Below are 21560 nucleotides of genomic sequence, written 5' to 3' on the forward strand. Positions count from 1 at the left end.
AGATGACACCAAAATTGGAGAGGTAGTGGACAGCGAAGAGGGTTACCTCAGATTACAACAGGATCTTGACCAGATGGGTCAATGGGCTGAGAAGTGGCAGATGGAGTTTAATTCAGATAAATGCGAGGTGCTGCATTTTGGGAAAGCAAATCTTAGCAGGACTTATACACTTAATGGTAAGGTCCTAGGGAGTGTTGCTGAACAAAAAGACCTTGGAGTGCAGGTTCATAGCTCCTTGAAAGTGGAGTCGCATGTAGATAGGATAGTGAGGAAGGAATTTGGTATGCTTTCCTTTATTGGTCAGAGTATTGAGTACAGGAGTTGGGAGGTCACGTTGCAGCTGTACAGGACATTGGTTAGGCCTCTGTTGGAATATTGCATGCAATTCTGGTCTCCTTCCTATCGGAAAGATGTTGTGAAACTTGAAAGGGTTCAAAAAAGATTTACAAGGATGTTGCCAGGGTTGGAGGATCTGAGCTACAGGGAGAGGCTGAACAGGTTGGGGCTGTTTTCCCTGGAGTGTCGGAGGCTGAGGGATGACCTCATAGAGGTTTACAAAATTATGAGGGGCATGGATAGGATAAATAGATAAAGTCTTTTCCCTGGGATCGTAGAGTCCAGAACTAGAGGGCATAGATTTAGGGTGAGAGGTGAAAGATATAAAAGAGACCTAAGAGGCAATTTATTCACGCAGAGGGTGGTACGGGTATGGAATGAGCTGCCAGAGGATGTGGTGGAGGCTGGTACAATTGCAACATTTAAGAGGCATTTGGATGGGTATATAAATAGGAAGAGTTTGGAGGGATATGGGCCGGGTGCTGGCAGGTGGGACTAGATTGGGTTGGGATATCTGGTCGGCATGGACAGGTAGGACCGAAGGGTCTGTTTCCATGCTTTACATCTCTATGACTCTATAAGACCTGATCAGGTCCCAGGATTTATCCACCTTTATGCATTTAAACATGTCCAGCACCTTCTCCTCTGTAACATTTACACTTTTTAAAATATCATTATTTATTCCCCCAGGTGTTCTCGCTTCCATATCCTTCGCCACAATCTTCTCCATATCCTTCTCAGCACAGAGGGGTTGGACCAAGCTGTCTGTTTCCGTGCTGTATAACTCTATGACACTATAATAAATTGAGTAATCCCAAATGTAATTAAATTAGATAAACATTTCCCTCAATAATCTGAATACAGTATTAAATTCTGCTGCATAATAAACTGCAATGTACACTGGCCAAAATATTTTTGAATTTCTTAATACATTTGGAAATTGACCTTCCTGCTTAAATCTTTAAAACACTCAACTCAGTATTTTAGTGTGGCATTATTTTATCCCTACTACACAGAATTATTTTTTTTGCCAATTTGGATGCAGTACAACAATAATGTACAGTCAATTACATGTTCTGAACATACCTGCAATAATGCCACCTTATCATTAAGATTAGAGTTAATTTTCTCCCTAACATTCCTAGCACAGAATTGCACACATCAGGAGTCAGAGACAAAAGCTGACCTTCTTATTTTCGCTGAACAAGGGACATTAACTAAGGTTTATCAGTAAAGGAATGAAAGGGGTAATTAGACTATTGTTTTTGATGCAGATGGTCGTTTGAATGAGTAATATTTCATCACAAGTGACTATGATTCAGAACCAACCACATCACTTAAAAAAGAACTTGATAAGTATTCCTGAAAAGAAGGAATTGAACAGGATATAGGATAGGAGGGATAACAGGAGAAGTGCAGACTGAGTTAAACGGTCAGTATTAACATGGCGAAAATAGATAGATTGGACTTTCTGCTCAGCTTCGGTGAGTATTTAGAATTTTTCCTCAGACAGAATGTTGAATCATTCAAAGCAACCCTCTTCTTATAAATGGAAATAAAAACATAAAATTCTGGAAATACTATTCAGGGTTCAGGCTGAATCAGTGGAGCATGAACAAAGATACACTTAACCTTTTCAGCACTCCTGCTTTTATTGCAGATTTCCAGAAGACTTTTTTTTTAACTGCTGTGAGAACCGGGGATGGAAAACAAGCCAGTGTCTAAATTTTGGTTTTGAGAATAAAATTCTTTCACTGTTGGCACAATAGTAGTGTATTTAACTCCAGGTTAGAAAGTATGTTCAAATCATATGAAACTCATGGAGTTCTATTTCATTGAGTGTGTGCCATGACATGTCTGAGCAGCTTGGTAACAATTCATGGCTTCAGTTTGATGTGCCTGGAAAATGATCTATGGGTTTTCAGGAAACTATATCCAGTTTGCTCCTGTTTCACCCAGTGAATCTCAAATCTGCTGGAGATCCGAGTTCCATTGTAGGCCTTCGAAAGGTCTCAACAAAACCTTTGACCAAATGCCAATTTGTCCTTTGAATTAAGTTATTTTCCTTCTTCAACCCTCAATCAGGATTATCCTCTCAATATGACACACACACACACACATCGTGCCCCTACTGCTACTGGGTCTCCACAGAATCTGGGACCAGGCACTCCATTCCATCCCCAGGGTGTGGACCACTAGCTCCTTGTATGTAAAACCTCCTGCCCCTGCAGTTTGGTGAACAGCAGAGTAAATCAGCAAATGGAAATATGGGCCACATTGTTTCATGTCCTTGATTTTGGGTACTCTGGTCATAGCGGTCCTGGGACAGATAGAGTTGGATGCAGAGATGGAACTGAGTATTACCAGCATGCACATTTAAACTGACTGCAGATGCTGTCACCAAAAAATAGCATGAGAGTTAGAAACAAAAGGTCAACCACTATCGTTTGGGATCTCCAGAGATAGCATTTCAAAGAAGTGAGGTAATTATCAGAAGTAATCCTTGTCAGACAGCAGAGTACTATTGCATAGATTTCATACAAGGCAACATTAAGACCAAATACATGAAATGTAGTCAGTGTAGTGTGTTTAGTCAGTCAGCTATGTATATGCAATGCAATTGTAATGGTCTGTAAGCAACTGAGTATTTGTAACAGTGTAAATAATTAGTATTGTTAATAAACTTCAAGTCAGCTGTCTCAACAAAAATTCAGTCTGCGTTATATTATAGTTTATATAATGTTATTGTTTATTGTAATTTTTATATACCGTTATATGCTACATAAGCTAATATATAAAGAAACATCCAGACCATAATGTGCTGGCAATGAGGTTTAACCCCATCAGAGAAGTAGTGGAGAAGTAAAGTGTGACGATCTTCAGCAGGAGGCTTGAGGATGATAAGAGTCTAGAACTACAATGATTGCAGTTCAGGAGTAATAATCTAGAAAACATTAAGTTCAAACCTAATTGTGGCAGGTAGAGAATTTTAATTCAGACTTCAATGAAATTTCTGAAAATAAAAGTTGAAAACAATGACAAGAAAGTGACTATGAAGCCATCGTGATGTTTCAAAAACACAACTGCAATCCTTACCTGGTTTGGCCTGTATGTGATCCCAGTCCCATAGGAATGTGAACATCCACCACCACCACCCCCCAGGAGTTGGCATGGCAATCCAGATTGTAAAACCATAAATAGAAAATTGCTGCAAAGTCACACCAATTGAAACATTTCAAGAAGGCACACTACCACAACTTTCCCAAGACAATTCAAATTAGCAATAAATGCTGTCCTTGCTAGTGGGATGCCCAAACGCTAAGACTTAATACAAAATGCCAGAGGCCTTGCGGCCTGAGGTTAATGTCATACAGGCTGTCATTCATGATGCTTTGGCAAGGCTTTACTCTCCTATTGAGTTACATGTGCTTTTCGAAGAACACATTTTCCTTTGTTGCGTTTGAGTGTAAATAAGTTAAAATGACAGAAAATCCAAGTGGCTGTGTTGTGGGGTGTTCACAACTTCCTAATTGACTTCTCTCAATACATGCTGTGCAGGGGAACATTTATCTCCAAGCATAAAAGAGAAGAACAAGTTGCAAAAGATTAAACTTGTTTTACATAGACAGTGTAACACATTTTTGTACAACGCACAAACAGTTCATAAGTCTTGTTTGGTTCTTATGAAATGTTTTCTAGAATTAATGCTAAATTTGTGTTTGTGGTAACCCAAAGGCAGTGGAATTATTTCAACCAGTTTTGTTATTCATGTTTCAATAATTAAATATATCTTTATCATCAATTTCCTAAGTATTAGCAAAGTCCAATGAGTAATTAAAGTAACTAGAAGATTGGAAAAGCTTTAAAGATCAACAGAAGGCCACAAAAAGAGCTATATTGAAACGTAAGATAAAACTTGAGAAAAAACTAGCACAGAATATAAAGACAGATAGCAAAAGTTTCTATAAATGTATTAAATGTAAAAGAGTGGCTAAATTAAACATTGGTCCTTTAGAGGATGAGAAGGCGTATTTAGTCATGGTATAGAAATGGCCGACGCATTGAATAGGTATTTTATATCGGATTTCACAATGGATGACATTAACAACATGCCAATAATTGACAAAGAAGCGAAGTTAGGTGAGGACCTAGAAACAATCATTATCATGGAAGAGGTAATGTTAGGCAAGCTAATGGAGCTAAGGATAGACAAGTCTCCTGGCCCAGATGGAATGCATCCTAGGGTACTAAAAGAGATGGCAAGAGAAATAGCAAGTGCACTTCTGATAATTCTGGGGCAGTTCCAGCAGATTGGTAAACAGCAAATGTGATGCCACTGTTAAAAAAGGCAGTTGACAGAATTATAGACCGGTTAGCTTAACTTCTGTAGTGTGGAAGATGCTTGAGTCTATTATCAAGGAAGACACATGAAGGCTTCTTGATAGAGATTGTTCTGTTGGGCAGACGCAGCATGGGTACATGAAGGGCAGATTATGCTTAACTAATCTTTTGGAAATATATGAAGACATTATGAGCACTGTGGACAACGGGGACCCAGTGGATGTAGTGTACCTAGATTTCCAAATGGCCTTTGACAGGTGCCGCACAAGAGGTTGCTGCATAAGATAAAGATGCATGGTGTTACGGGTAAAGTATTCGCATGAATAGAGGATAGACGAAGCCAAGAGTGGGATAAGTGAGTGCTGTTCTGGTTGACAATCAGTAACTAGTGGTGCACCTCAGGGATCAGTGTTGGAACCACAATTATTCACAATTTACATAAATTTACATGATTTGGAGTTGGGGACTATGTGTAGTGTATCACAGTTTGCAGATGACAGCAAAATGAATGGCAGATCTAAGTGTGCAGAGGACTGTGAAACTTTGCAGAGGAATATAGATATTTTGAGTGAGTGGGAACAGATTTGGCAAATGAAATATGATGTTAATAAATGTGAAGTCATCCATTTTGGTAGGAGTAACAGTAAAAAGGAGCATAACTTGAAGAGTAAAACATTGCAGCATACTGCTATGCAGAGGGACCTGGGTGTCCTTCTGCATGAATCACAAAAGGTTGGTCTGCAGGTACAACAAATGAAATTTTGTCATTTATTGCTAAACAGATTTAGTTTAAAAGCAGGGAGGTTATGCTGCAGCTGTACAGGGTGCTGGTGAGGTCACACCTGGAGTACTGCTTGCAGTTTTGGTCTCCTTACTCGAGAAAGGATGTACTAGCACTATAGGAGATGTAGAGAAGTTTCACGAGGTTGACTCTGGAGTTGAGGGAGTTGGCTTATGAGGAGAGGCTGAGTCGACTGGGATTATATTCATTAGAATTTAGAAGAATGAGGGGGGATCTTATAGAAATATATAAAATTATTGAGGGAATAGATAAGATAGACAATGGGATAAGGAGAGGACATTTCTACTGGCAGGTGAAACTAGTGCAAGAGAGCATGGCCTCAAAATTAGGGGGAGCAGATTTAGGACTGAATCGAGGAGGAAGTTCTTCACCCAGAGGATTGTGAATCTATGGAATTCCCTGCCCAGTGAAATAGTTGATGCTACTTCAGCAAATGTTTTGAAAGCTAAGATAAATACTTTTTGAACAATAAAGGAATTAAGGATTATGGTGAGAGGGTGGGTAAGTGGAGCTGAGGCCAAGAAAAGATCGCCATGATCTTATTGAATGGCAGAGCAGGCTTAAAGGACCAGACGGCCTACTCCTGCTCCGAGTTCTTATGTACTTATGTAATAAAATTACTGTGAAAAGTCATTTTCAGAGCAACACTAACCTCTGATATAAAAAGACTTTCACTAGTTATTGCACATGAAAAACATATGTCTAGAGCAGATAGAAAAATGATAATAATAATCAGAAAAACAATCAGACAAAGATCAAAAACTATTTGAGCTTATTGTTTTGCATGTTATAACTTCACCTGAACCTCAGAATTTGAATACTACTCCATGATACTGAGTCTTCTCCAATCACCTGTATATACATATGCAGTGTGACCAAAATTTTAACAAATACAAGGTTGCTTTACTTTTCGTCTGTGTTTGCAACATTGAAAAAAAAATGCAAAGCAATTGTAGAAGGTGTAATTACCCTGAATCCTTTCGAACCCTGGCTCTTTCCAAAGAGAACTCTGGCAGTTTGTTGGAGTCATAGGTCCTGCTAGTAGGTTCGGCAGACACACCCTCCTTAGCCCCTTTCCTTCTGCTTCCAATGTCTTTGAATAAACCGGTGCACTGATTCATAATTCTGTTAGCAGTTCTAAGTGGTGATGGAGATGACTGAAGAAGGACTCCACACTGTGTTTTGACTACATCCTGCAGTTTGTTCAGTTGAATACATTTGGCTTGTAATTCCTCTGTGATTTCAGCAATGGTTCGGGTCTGCCATACAATCTGCTTTTCCAGATCTTGTATCCTACACTCCTTCTCTTGCAATTGGTCATCTTTGTTTTTATTCTCCAATTCAAGTTCCAATAATCTGTTTTGCAGGATTTCTAGTGTGGCTTTAATAGTTGAATCACTGCCATTGTCTCTCAAAAACTTGACGCTGTTGACACAAATATTTGCTGTATGACTTTCTGGTTCTTTTAGTTGCTTGGATTTAACTAAGCCGTTTCCCATTTTGTCAGGTGATCTGCAAATACACGCAAAAGCAATTTTATGAGCTCTAAATTAATGCAATCTCAATGCCCGAACATGTGCACAGGATAGTAACTGACTCGTATTGATCTTATTGGTTTGTCCTTGACCATGGTAATATATTAGTTAATAGTAATAGTCAATGCATGTAATTATATCAGAAACCATCAAACCAGTTTTATTGTGTACACAAACTAAATCCAAATTTGCACAATTTTTTTATCAATTCTCTAAGTTTTCTTGGTAACACCAACGATTGAACTTTACTGGAAATTGGCTAAGAGTCAATATTTACAAGTTCAGTGAGAGTGTCATCCCAATGCCACAGGCAGAGGTACTTGCCACTACTGAGACTATTCCAGTTCCCGGGCACCTCTGCCATGTTTATAGCTAAGCCATGACATCGGGTCAAGCACTGGCAATCCGGAGCTGCCCTTCACCGTGCACGCAGTGGGCAGGGGTAACCAAAAACAAACAGTTCTTCAGGGCATTGATACGGCATGGCTGACACTTCATTGCAAATACAAGTGCACATTTGTGCATCTATTTCTACTTAAGAACCAATTACTGCAATTTACAGATCCATAGCCTCAACTTAGAAGTCTGTCAAAGGGAATGCTACTCTTTCCCCAATACCCAGCATTGCTGAATATCTTCTCATCATTTATTGTTGGACCCATCACTAACTGGAAATATCTTTCTATTCAGAGGGTGGCACGGTGGCTCAGTGGTTAGCACTGCTGCCTCATAGCACCAGGGACGTGGGTTTGGTTGCAGCCTTGGGCGACTGCCTGTGTGGAGTTTGCATGTTCTCCCCCTGTTTGCATGGGTTTCTTCTGGGTGCTTTGGTTTCCTCCCACAATCCAAAAATGTGCAGGTTAGGTGGATTAACAATGGGAAATGCAGGGTTACAGGGATGGAGTGGGGACTTGCTCTTTGGATGGTCAGTGCAGACTCGATGGGCTCTTTCGGCACTAATGGGATTCTATGATTCTATGAAAGCTTTCAAACAGTTCAGAACATTCACTTTTATTCAGCAACAAAAAAAGCAACCATTAAACAAATGAGAATAAGTTGCACTTGCCTCGGGGAACAGACAGCAACTGCATCCCTTTTAAGCAGCAACAGATTTACAGTCAGTCAGTGAGTGATCACTGCATCAGCTCCCATCTACTGGAATCTGGTGTCAATTAAGGCCTGTCTGGCTTATTGAGGCTGATTTTGCAGAAGGTGATGTAGAAGGTGCTGCCCATCCTATTCAACACCTTTATCAATCTCCTTGAAAGACTGCTGGTAGTCTGCCAGCTCTTCAGTATCCATTGCATCTTCTCTTCGCCTGCTCCATTTGTGCAGAACACAACATGCCAGCATTGCACAGCTCACTTTGTCCATACTGTAAGGCACCTGCACACCCAGACTGATCCAGACATCAGAACCTCATCCCCGGCATGCCTACTTTCTGCTGCCATCACCATGGTTGAAGAATGAGCTGAATTGCATCCACACTTAGCATCAATCTGGGTTGCATAATAAAGTTATCAGAGCTAGTTGCAAATGGTATTCCTTGTCTCCCTATAACCATTCCTGTAAGACATTCAACTCTTAAAACAAAGCAGGTACATGGGAGTTCTCAAAGATATACACACCAGGGCAACTCCCAGGATAATTAGTGCAGACTTCGAGAACGTGTTAGTAATGATCACTGATGACTTGTACATTGCGTCCATCTAGAGGAAATGGCAAACATTGAGTCTCCTGCACCTCCTGCATTTTCTGAGGGACCTTCATGTACCCCACACCATCACCCGCTGTCCTCAAAGCAGCTACAGAGGGAGTAGAGACTATCACACACTCCTTCTGGAATGTGTCTTTGCAAAGGAGAAAGATGCAGTAGTTTTTGGCGAGGTTTGTCCCAAACTGCTGTGATGTAGACTTTGTGCTCTATGGTCTGTTTCCCAGGACACACACTGAGACTAACATTCACTGCTCCAGGAGGACCATCAATGCAATGAAAGATACTCTTTGGTCTGCCTAACTTGTTGGCCTTCCAGAGCGAGGAGTTGACCCTGACCGAGTGTTGAACACTGGCACATTCCAAGGTCCAGGACTACATGCTGAGGGATGTACTAAAGCTTCGGGCAGCTGCCACCAAGGCACAGTGGGGAAAGACCATTGTCTAAGTTTTTCTGCCAAAGTAAATGGGGGTCCATTCAGTTGTCAGACTCTCCTGGTGCCTCAAATGGATGTGAATATATTCTTGTAAGTATAACAAATGCCTTGGGTTTGTTTGTGGGATAGAATCAAACTACAACATTTGTTTGTTTTTTCATATGCTATTGTATCAAACCAAACTGCTTTAGTGACTATGTACATAAAGATATTTTTATGCATAAAGTATATTTTTGAAATTAAAAAAAAGAATCATAGGGAAAACCAGGCAGCCGGATCAGGTAGCAGCCCATGGTACTACTGGGCTTAGAGAATCTATTCAAATCTGTGTGCTGCTGTTTGAAGTGCCACAATATAGAATGAGTTTTCCTCCATAATATTTACGAATTGATATGTGGGTGAATTGAGTTAATTTTACAGGAATAATTAACATCTGTGTTCCATTATCAATGACGAGACTTCCCTGAAACGTAGGAGCAAGAAAGCAACAGCACAATTGTAAATAACTTGCCTCACTCTGCCTTGATCGCTTTATGGGTAAAGCTGGCATTTACTGAGATAAGTCTGTTCAAAGCTTTAAAACTGAGTCATAGTTTTGAACCCAACAAACAAAGGCTGAAGGTTAACAATATTATAATGCAAAGTGAAATCAATAGACGCCTTTAACACACTCAGCTGGTTAACCCTTTCCATACAATTATTTTTCTCCGAACATCCTGGAATCAGACTACATCAGACATCATAACAGCAAGGATCAAATAATTTACAACCATTGCCCCCACACTTTTATAATGACTTTGATACCTCATGTTCCCCAAATATTTAAAGGCAATTCCTGATTTATCCAGTAGACCAGTGTATAAAGGTAGCAATTACATAATGCTAAACTAATTGATCCAAAAGATTCCACATTTAATTCCTGTTCTGATCTCCAGTGGAGGGTGACTGCATTAACATCAGTAAGGTGAGGAAATGTGGCCGGATTGTCATTTCTGTTCTTTTTCCTGCATCTGAATTGTTAATACACTTGACTCTTGCTGAAAACAGCATCAAGTTCCCTTCCAATGCCCCTGTTAATTGGGCTGAATTTTATGTGACAGTCCAGACCATGGCATTGGTACTGTAAGTGATGCCATTTCCACACAAGTGACATGTAGACAGAAGACCAATTAACTGCCTGAAGACACATGGAACTATACAATGGACGAGTGGAGTTCCGACGGTGAGGCATTGACCTCTGTGTGACCTGACTGAAAGGCACATGTAAAGAGCTCATACCCTCCAGGCTTGTTTCTCAGGACTGCATTATCAACAGTGCTGAAATCTCCCAGTGATTACTCCACTGTGGGTTCCTTCCCTTCTGTGACAGTACATTACTCCACCCACTATGGCTGCCATTGGCTTTCCTTTCCACTTATCTCTGATGCTATGCCATCTACTCAGCAGTTCCTTCCAATCACTTATGTTCTAATAATTCAAGGCCTTTTTTCCCTCAGTTGTGCAGAGTACAGCAGATACAGCAATATGAGACTCTGAATGAGACATTCTAAAGGGCTCAGCAGGATTGGACCGACAACTGGTCACACCTTATGGCAGATATTGTATTGTAGGTCTCCACTGGGGTAATGTAAGGGGTCCTCATGGGTAAGAGTAACTATGTCTCTGGAAATTCTTCCTGATGGTTTGCAGGAGTCTGATAAAAGTTATAGCTCTTGGGTCTGCTGATGTATATACCCTTATGGTATCCAGGAACTGGCCAGATACCTGAAAAATCCACTTTTCTTATTCACAGACCAATAGGATGTTAATAGAATGGAAGTTCTTTTTGTTGATGAAGGCTATTGGCTGGCCAATGGGTGCCTTGATTAACACACATCCATAGTCTGCTGTAGCCTGAACCCAAAGCTACTGTCGGCCTGACTGTATGGGTCAGTTTGGCAGTGGCCATAGTCACCAGGCATCTAGAACAGGACACTAGTCATTTTGTTGATGTATTGCTACATCCTGAGCCACATCCTGAGAGACTCTGGACATTTCCACGGGCGATTCCTGAAAGGTCTGTTTGTGTAAAGGTCGATGCAGTGATCTTCGAAGGCCATGAGGATTGGGTGTCCACTAAGACTCATGAGTCTCGCCTCATATTGCAGCATGACAAATAAGTCAGTGACAGTCTCACTTAACAGCTGTGGTCTCTGCAGACACTGCCACTCGGATATCTACAAGTAGGTGACCAGAACTGGACACAATACTCCCAAACTGGCCTCACCAATGTCTACCTCAACCTCAACATGACGCCCCAACTCCTATACTCAGTGGTCTGAGCAATGAAGGCAAGCATGCTAAATGCTTTCTTTACCACCCTGTTTACCTGCGACGCAACTTTCAAAAAACTCTGTATCTCAACATCTAGGTCTCTCTGTTTGACAACACTACTCAGGGCCCTACTATTAACTTTATAAGCCCTGACCTTGTTCATTTTATCAAAATGCAATACCTTACATTTATCCCAATCAAACTCTATCTGCCACTCCTCAGCTCATTCGCCCAATTGATCAAGATCCGTTTGTAATTTTAATAACCTTCTTCATTGTCAGCTATACCACCAATTCTGGTGTCATCCACAAACGTACGAACCATGTCTCCTACATTCTCATTCAAATTGTTTTTATAAATGACAAGCAACAGTGGACCCAGCACTGTTCCCTGCAGAACATCGCTGGTCACCGCCTACAGTCCAAAACACAACCCTCTATCACCACCAACTGTCTCCTATTGTCAAGCCAATTTCTTGAATCCCTTATGATCTAATTTTACTAAATGGTCTACCATGTGGAACCTTGTCAAAGGTCTTATTAAAGTCCATGTAGACAACATCTACTGCTTTGCCCTCATCAATCTTTTTGGTTACATTCTCAAAACACTTAATCAATTTTGCACAAAACAATGCTGACTATTTCTGTTCAGTCCTTGCCTCTCCAAATGCGTACAAATCCTATCTTTCAGAATCACCTCCAACAACTTACTTACCATCAATATCAGACTCACTGGTCTAATATTCCCAGGCTTTTCCTTACAGCTTTTCATCTAAAAAGGCACAACATTAGGCAACCTCCACTCCTCTGGCACAGATGATATGAAAATCTCTGCTAGGGGCCCCGCAATTTCTTCCCAAATGTCCACAACATCCTGGGATATACTTGATCAGGTCCCAGAGATTTATCACCGTCAAAAACAAAAATTGCTGGAAAAGCTCAGCTGGTCTGGCAGCATCTGTGAAGAGAAATCAGAGTTAACATTTCAGGTCCAGGGACTTTTCCTCAGCAGAGTCAGTTCTGAGCAAGGGTCACTGGAATCGAAATGTTAACTCTGATTTCTCTTCACAGATGCTGCCAGAGCAGCTGAGCTTTTCCAACAATTTCTGCTTTTGTTTCTGTTTTACAGCATCTACAGTTCTTTTGGATTTTAACCAGAGATTTATCCACATTTATGATTTTTACGACATCCAGCACCCTCCCTTCTGTAATATGGACTGTTTTCCTGAGTACCCTAGTCTTCGTATCTTTCTCCACAGTAAAATCTGATGTTAAAATTTCCATCTCCTGTAGCTCCACACATAGATGACCTCAATGATCTTTAAGGGGCCCAATTCTCTCCCTAGTTGCTCTTTTGTTCTTCATGTACTTGTAGAATCTCTTTGGATTAACTTTAACTTTATCTGCCAAGGCTATCACATATTCCCTTTTGCCTGATTTTCCTCTAAAGAATATCCCTACACCGTTTTACATTTCAAGAGATGCACTTGATTCCAGTTGTCTATACCTAATATCTGCCTCCTTCTTATTCTTGACCAGAGTCTCAATATCCTTCGTCATTCATTGTTCCCTATCTTACCAACTTTACCCTTCATTCTAACAGGAAAATAGCGCCTCTGAACATATCTCACCGTTAAAAGCTTCCCACTTGCCAGGTGTCCCTTTACATGCGAACCCATCTTGTACCTTCAAAATTTGCCTGACTCCAAATAAGACCTTTAACTTTTATACAAGGCCTAATCTTTCCCTTAGCTATTTTAAACTTCAGAGAATTATGATCACTGGTACCAAAGTGCTCCCCCCAATAACATAATCACTTGCCCTGCCTTAATTCCCAAAAGAATGTCAAGTTTTGCTCCTTCTCTTGTACATATATCTATATATTGATAAAGACAATTTCCATGAACACATTTAACAAATTCACCACAATCCAAGCACTTAATACTATGGCAGTCCCAGTCTATGTTTGGAAAGTTAAAATTCCCTGTTTTATATACCTATTATGTATAGATCTCTCTACACATTTGCAACTCAGTTTCCTGCTGAATGCTGGGGGGTGGGGGAGTGGGGGGAGTGTGGGATGGTGGTGTTCAATCTCATCAAGGTGATCATCCCTTTTGTATTTATGAGTTCCGGCCATATAGCTTCACTGGATCGTTCCTCAGAAATATCCTCTCTAAGTAGAGCAATAATGCTTTCCCTAATCAAAAAAGCCAACCCCACCATCTCTCTTGCCTCCCTTTCTACCCTTCCTATGGCATCTAAACTTCCAGTCCTGTCCCTCCCTCAGCCATATTTCTGTAATATCTATGATGTCACAGTCCCAAGTTCCCATACATGCCCTGAGTTCATCTGTATTACAAGTAAAGCTACAACATCTGCAACTCTCTGGATTGAGGACTTCCTCAGATTCATATCTCTTTGAGTGGAGAAATTTTTCCTCATCTCAGTCCGAAATGATCAACATCCTTGTTTCTGGCTCTGTGAGCAACCAGTGGAAATGATCTCTCAGGGTCAACCCCGATAAACCCCTTTGGAACACTGTATGTTTCAATGAACTCACTTCTCATTCTTCAATGTCTCCCAAACAGTGTCAACTGCAACTGTTCAACAAGGGGGCTCACCAACAGTTCCTCAAGGACAGTTCAAGATATGAATAAATGCTGTTCCAGCCAGTCACACGTCAGAATGAGTAAAAAAAACAACTCCCGAGAATATAGACCCAGCTTACTCAATTGCTCATCATACGGTAACCTTTTCACCCCAGGGGCGAATCTAGTGATCTTTCCCTGTACTGCCTCCAATGCAAATATATCCTTCCTTAAATGTGAAGTCCAAAACTTCACACAGTGCTCTATGTGTGGTCACACCAAAATTCTGTTCAATGTTGTGGAAGACTTCAACATTCTTGTACTCCAGTCTCTTTACATTAAAAAGGCCAACATGCTATCGCTTTCCCAGTTTGCACTATCCCCTTACATTGATTTTATAAGTTCCTTGTATGAGTATACTCAAGTGCCTGTGGAGATCAATATTTACAATTTTCACATCTTTTAAAAATGCTTTTCTCACGAGCAAAGTGAATAGCCTAACATTTGTTCATATTGTATCCAACTTGTTGCCATCTTACTAGACTGTCTGCATTTCCTTGCAGTTTCTCCGTATTCTCAAAACCTACTTTTCCAACAAGTTTGTTCCATCAGAAAACTGACACACAGTAGTGTCTTTTGGGTTAAATCATTATAATAGAATATAAAAGAGCTGAGGGCTCATCACAAATCCTTGTTGCACACATCTAATCATAGCCTGCCAATATAATTCTATTCTCATTTATGTCTACTTTTTGTTTCCTGGTCACCAAGCAATCCTTTATCCTTTTGACATATATCCCTGCTTCCACAAACCCTCATCCTCCCGATTAAGCTTTAGTTTGGCACTTTACTGAATGTCTGGTGGAAATCTATGTATACTGGATCTACTAGTTGACCTTTGACAGCATTCTCTAAAGGACTCCAATACTTTTCAAACACAATTTCCCTTTCACAAAACCATATCTGACCATAATCTGGGTATCCTCACACGCCAGTCGCCGAAGGTAAGCATTGCAGGTGTAGCAGGCAGCAAAGAAGGCAGATGGAATGTTGGTTGTCATAGGAAGAGGATCCAAGCCCAGGAGCAGGGATGTCTTGCTGCAGTTGTACAGGGGTTTGGTGAGACCATCTGGAATATTGTGTGTAGTATTGGTTTCCTTATCTGAGGAAGATGTTCTTGCTTTTAAGGGAGTGCAACAACGTTGTACCAGACAGATTCCTCAGATGACAGAAATGACATATAAGGAGCAGTTAAATTGATTAGGATTATATTTGCTGGAGTTCAGAAGAATAAGGAGGAGATCATAGAAAACGATAAAATCCAAACAGGATTAGACAGGGTAAATGCAGGGCGTATGTTCCTGAGGACAAGGGAGTTCTGAACCAGGGGTCACAGACTAGAGATTTGGGGTAGACTATTTAGGAATGAGATGAAGAGAACTTTCTTCACCTACAGAATGGTGAGCCTGTGGAATTGCTACCACAGAAAGCAGTTGAGACCAATACATTGTATGATAGCGAGTTTTGAGAAGATTTATAGCTCAGGTTGAGGTTCTGGATGTAGCTTTGCTCGCTGAGCTGGAAGGTCCATTTTCAAACGTTTCATCACCATACTAGGTAACATCATCAGTGAGCCTCCGGATGAAGCCCGCTTTCTATTTATGTGTTTAGGTTCCCTTGGGTTGGTGGTGTCATTTCCTGCGGTGATGTTATTTCCTGTGGTGATGTCATTTCCTGTTCTTTTTCTCAGAGGGTGGTAAATGAGATCGAATGTGTTTGTTGACAGAGTTTCGGTTGGACATGATAGTGTAGGCAATTCTTTTATATGAAAAGAGGACTATTTAGAGAAACATATTTGTATATTGCATCTTCTGTTTTGCCACAGACTTGAGACCTCTGTTGTAGTGGTTTTCACTTTAAACTCAAAAGCTAGTAAAATATATTTTTAGAATTTTTATAATAATAGATTCTCATATTCTTATATTTGGATACCTGAACTCCCCAATGTAACACCTCTGTGATTTTTCACTTCTCAGTAACTTTATTCCAAATTTGTTCCTCTATATCATTCCCACTGGCTAATCAAACAAAAATAATGGATCTTTGCATAGCTCAAGCCAAATAGAATCTGTCCTTGACCCTTCAGGGATATCATCTTTCACTATGTTCCCCTTAATCAATACTGTTGTGTGCTCTATTTCACTGAGACTTGACTCACTCGTCATACTTGACTGTGCTCTGCAAGGAGGGTTTCCGCATACATTGCATGAACCGCACAGCATCTTCGGATAAGGTAAAGGGCAGTGGGGTAAGCTTCCAGATCAACACTTCCTGGTGCTCCGAGGTGGAGACCCTGGCAAGCCATTGCTCCCCGGACCTAGAATATCTTACAGTAAAATACAACCTCTTCCATCTGGCAGAACATACAGAAGATGCACACACCAACAGCTTCTTCGGTGCCATTATTAGACAGATAAACAGGCTCTCTAACTCCAAATTATGTTGATTATGCCTAGCACATGTCCTGGGCGGTGTAACCTGTATGCCTTACGCTGTTGAAGCTTTTTTGTCACCCTATGATCTGTATGTCCTTGCTTGCTATGATCTGCCTGTACTGCTCACAAAGCTTTTCACTGTACCTAGATATACATGACAATGAATCAAATCAAATCAAATGTCCTTCCTTCCCTTTTCCTTTCTTTTCTATCTTTCCTGAACTTCCTGTATCTGGAAATATTTAACCTACAGTTCTACCTTCTTTGAGACACGTCTCTGTTACTGGAACAACATCCTACTATCTGCTACTCAGTGACCTTATTTGCTACACTCGGTGCATCCAGATTTGTGCACTGAAACTGAATTTGGACTTTTTACTTTCCCTCTAGCATTGAACCCAATATTTTTATTTCCTGCTGTGACACAATTTATATCTCCTATTATTCTTTGTACCTTGGTATTCCTCTTGACATGACCTCCTGGTTCCCACGTCATGGCCAAGGTAATTGAAGTCCCCCAAACCCTCCAGGAAATTGTTCCTGTCTCTGCATAGGTGTATTCCATTCAGATTGTACAGGCCCCATTTCCACTACAACTGACCAAAAATCCCCAGAATCTAAAACTGTCCCTCCTGCACTATCTTTCCAATCACACTGGTCTGCTCTATCCTCCTCTTTCTAAATTGACTGGTGGGTGCTACTGGGAGTAATCCATACATTGCTACTTTTAAGATCTTGATTAACAATTCTCTACCTAGCTCTCCAAATTATGACTGCTGGACCAGATCCCCTCTTTTTAGGGATGTTGTTGCTACCAATTTAGACCAAGTGTACAGGCTGTTCAGCCTGCTTCCCCAACCCCAGTGAAAGCTGTTGGCCGCCTGCCAGGTTTGGCTTTCTTATTAGGCATCCCAGGGCATGTACAAGACTCTCCTGATGGTAATGATCACTTCTAGCCTCTCTGCCCTCATGTCTAACTGCCCCTCAATGACCCCAACCCCATCCATTACTCCCATCACTGGGGCTTACATTACTGCCTTAGTGGCTACACAAGCTCCCTTTGATGCTGGAATCTCCTGCAGTACTTGAAGTATCCATTATTCTAGGTGGTGCTGTTGAGACTCGATTAATCAGCAGCTCTTAGAGGCTGGATCTCCACCCTTATCGGGATGATAGAATTGCCTGATTGCCATTGAATTCCATCAGGTCTTTTGAAAATGGTCACGGTCAGTTTGTCCTGGATTTCTGCCTGGCTGGCATAGCCATTGCTGCAGCCATTAAATTCAGCCCCTGTCACTGGCTGAGCATCAGAAGGGAGAATTCTTTCTGAATACCCAAGGTTATGTCTTTCTGCTGAGAATCCCTTTGCATTGCTCTCTCTGTTATTTCCCCAATATTTGGAGACCACACCTGGAGTATTGTGTGCAGTTAGTTGGTCTCCAAATTTGAGGAAAGACATTCTGGCTATTGAGGGAGTGCAGCATAGGTTCACGAGGTCAATTCCTGGAATGGTGGGACTACCTTACGCTGAAAGACTGGAGCAACTGGGCTTGTATACCCTTGAGTTTAGAAGACTGAGAGGGGATCGGATTGAGACATATAAGATTATAAAAGGATTGGACACTCTGGAGGCAAGAAACATGTTTCCGCTGATGGATGAATGCCGAACCAGAGGACACAGCATGAAAATACAGGGTAGACCATTTAGGACAGAGATGAGGAGAAACTTCTTCACCCAGAGAGTGGTGGCTGTGTGGAATGCTCTGCCCCAGAGGGCAGTGGAGGCCCAGTCTCTGGATTCATTTAAGAAAGAGTTGGATAGAGCTGTCAAGGATAGTGGAATCAAGGGTTATGGAGATAAGGCAGGAACAGGATACTGATTGAGGATGATCAAGCACGATCATAATGATTGGTGGTGCAGGCTCGAAGGTCAGAATGGCCTACTCCTGCACCTATTGTCTATTGTCTACTGCTGAATTACAGGTGGTTTGCACAGAGCTTTGAAATTAGGACAAAGTCCTTAGTACATGATTTGCCACTCCCTGCAGACTTTAGAAATCACAAAACACTTTGACAATCACAGTAACAGCTGGTCAAAATCAATTAGCAACCAAGGTGGAATATGTTAATGCTCCCTTTAAATAGTATTGCTGAGTTTGTGTTTCACTGTGAAAGGTTAAGTAAGAGATGGGGTTAGCAGGAATGTGGAATATTAAACTCCATATTGAATTATGCTGTTGGCACGTCAGCATGACATGATAATAGACATCATTGCCCACTCTGCATACTTGTAGTGGTCAATGCCTTCAGCGGACTAAAATAAAAAACTAGCTGGAGAAACTTGCTTGGTCTGCAGCATCTGCGCAGACTGAAACACACTTAACATTTTGAGTCCAGTGACCCTTTGGAAAAGTTAATTGGGTTTCTGTCTCTACAGATGCTGCTGGACCAGCTAAGTTTCTCCAGCTCCTTTGGTTTTTGGTTCCTACAGGGACACCAATTCCTTTACCAAAATTGTGTCTGGGCTAACTCACACAAATACAGCATGCAAGGACAACTTAAGGCCATTTTGTAGAAAAAACCCAGCAAGAATAACATTGAAAAAAAATCAGGCACTGGAATGATGATTGTTGTAACTGCGGTGTTTAAAAACAAACACGTCATAGAGTCATAGAGATGTACAGCATGGAAACAGACCCTTCGGTCCAACCTGTCCATGCCGGCCAGATATCCCAACCCAATCTAGTCCCACCTGCCAGCACCCGGCCCATATTCCTCCAAACCCTCCCTATTCATATCCCCATCCAAATGCCTCTTAAATGTTGCAATTATACCAGCCTCCACCACATCCTCTGGCAGCTCATACCAAACACGTACCACCCTCTGCGTGAAAAAGTTGCCCCTTAGGTCTCTTTTATATCTTTCCCCTCTCACCCTAAACTTATGCCCTCGAGTTCTGGACTCCCCGACCCCAGGGAAAAGACTTTGTCTATTCTGTAATTATAAACTAACAAGGAATCTTCCCTTCAGGACAGACATCAACAACTTTCTAGAGTGTTTCAGCATATAACACTTATCTCTCACATGACATAAATAAGTTATATTTTCAAATCTTTCATATTTTTTCTAATAAATTCAAACATTTTTTTTCGAAAACCTGCATCAGATTAGATTAGATTAGATTACTTACAGTGTAGAAACAGGCCCTTCGGCCCAACAAGTCCACACCGCCCCGCCGAAGCGCAACCCACCCATACTCCTACATCTACCCCTTACCTAACACTACGGGCAATTTAGTATGGCCAATTCACCTGACCTGCACATCTTTGGACTGTGGGAGGAAACTGGAGCACCCAGAGGAAACCCACGCAGACACGGGGAGAATGTGCAAACTCCACACAGTCAGTCGCCTGAGGCGGGAATTGAACCCGGGTCTCTGACGCTGTGAAGCAGCAGTGCTAACCACTGTGCCACAATTGAAGTTCTGGTTTTCTCTAATGTCACAGCTGGTCGACAGGACTCAAAATACTCCGTCCCAGGGTGAGGAATTCAATAACGAGAGGTCACTCGTTCAAGGCAAGAGGTGTAAAGTTTACGGGGGATACACATGGAAAGTACTTTACACAGACGGTGGTAGGTGCCTGGAACATGTTACCAGCAAAGATAGTAGAGGCAGGAATGGTAGATTCATTTAAGGTGCATCTGGCAGTAGATGGGGTGCAGAGAGGTACAGATGCTTAGGAATTCGGCCATAGGTTTAGACAATGGATTTGGATAGACTCAGGCTTGGAGGGCAGAAGGGCCTGTTCCTGGGCTGTAAATTTTCTTTGTTCTTTTCTTCATTTCATCTAACCTTGTGTAATCTGAACCAAATCTCAAAATAGGACATTTACAGAGGAAACATGTAACAGCCCACCTAAAACATGCTTCATAAGAATAACATTCATTTAAGGGCCTTATTCACGAGATTGTGATCTTATCCTTGCCAGAATTTGCTTTAGAGTGTAGTGCATCATCTCCTAACTAAAGTGCATACGAAGAGATCATGGCCTATTGTAGAAGAATGTGTTTTACCCCACAGGGCCCCACATCGAATTAAGAACTTCCAGTGCCCAGAGTTAAATAAATGTCAGCACAGAACCATTAATGCACCTTCTGGTACAAGCGCCCCAACTGAAGCTGTCCAGCCGATTTCCACTCTCTTTCTGCATGTATGTTCACGTTTTCATTTTAATTATTTACCCAGTCCCGTTTTAAACAACATTTGCGATAGCATCTGCCCAGTGGCTGATTAAAGAATATTCCTTCACAAAAGCGCGATACCTTCCTTTCCCACGCTAGGGTCTTTCCACAGAAGAGCTTGGGTATTTACATGAGAGAGTACTCGGGGTACAAATTTCGAGTTCACTACCCTCTGATGGACAGCGTATCTTAAACAAGTGCATTTTACAGAAGTATTACAGGAAAATGTATCTTAACTGTACGTTGGCCCATGTCAAGGGGTCCAATTTACAGAATCAAATCTAGTCCAATGTTCCATCCTGTACAGGAACAATATTTTGCAAAAATATGCCAGTTCAAGGGTGTATTGAACCCAAGGGAATTAAAGAAGTTGTACCTTATAAAAGCGTTCTTTATTCTGTATTGACAGATGATACTTACCCGGTGCTAATGCGGGTTGGTTTTGAACTCCGGGCTGCACTTTTCCGCTGTTCCTGCTTGGGAGTGAGTGCCTTCACGGTACAAAGCTCGGTCCTGTATTTGTTTTGCAAGCGGAACGCCCCAGCGCCAACGTGCCCAGTGATTCTGCGATCAGACTGGGATCAGCTGTAACCACAGAAACGTGCCCCGACGACACGAGTTCGCGGCAGTAAGGGTGCCAGGACTCATCCATCACAAGGAACGGCTGCATGGAGCCGTTCTTACCAACCGGACCTCTGAATCCGCTTCCAGCAGGAACAGCCCATGGAATAAGTCCAGATCTTTACATCTGATCA

At 41.5% G+C, this 21560-nt stretch overlaps 1 protein-coding gene across 1 annotated transcript in view; it reads right to left on the minus strand.

Annotated features, from left to right (window-relative positions):
* prkg2 (protein kinase cGMP-dependent 2) overlaps positions 1-21326 on the minus strand; it is a 101853-nt gene extending 80527 nt beyond the window's left edge. Inside the window, exons 1-2 of the mRNA XM_043696194.2 lie at positions 21226-21326; positions 6449-6991 (exon numbers count right to left, since the gene is read on the minus strand). Of these exons, the coding sequence (XP_043552129.2) occupies positions 6449-6978 (530 nt within the window). The 5' untranslated portion in view covers positions 6979-6991; positions 21226-21326. The remainder of the gene's footprint in view (positions 1-6448; positions 6992-21225) is intronic.
* Between the last annotated feature and the right edge of the window lie 234 nt (positions 21327-21560).

The sequence above is a fragment of the Chiloscyllium plagiosum genome, unplaced genomic scaffold (genome assembly GCF_037043375.1).
Source record: "Chiloscyllium plagiosum isolate Xiang-an unplaced genomic scaffold, Cpla_swu_hap1 HiC_scaffold_1, whole genome shotgun sequence".
NCBI lineage: Eukaryota > Metazoa > Chordata > Chondrichthyes > Orectolobiformes > Hemiscylliidae > Chiloscyllium > Chiloscyllium plagiosum.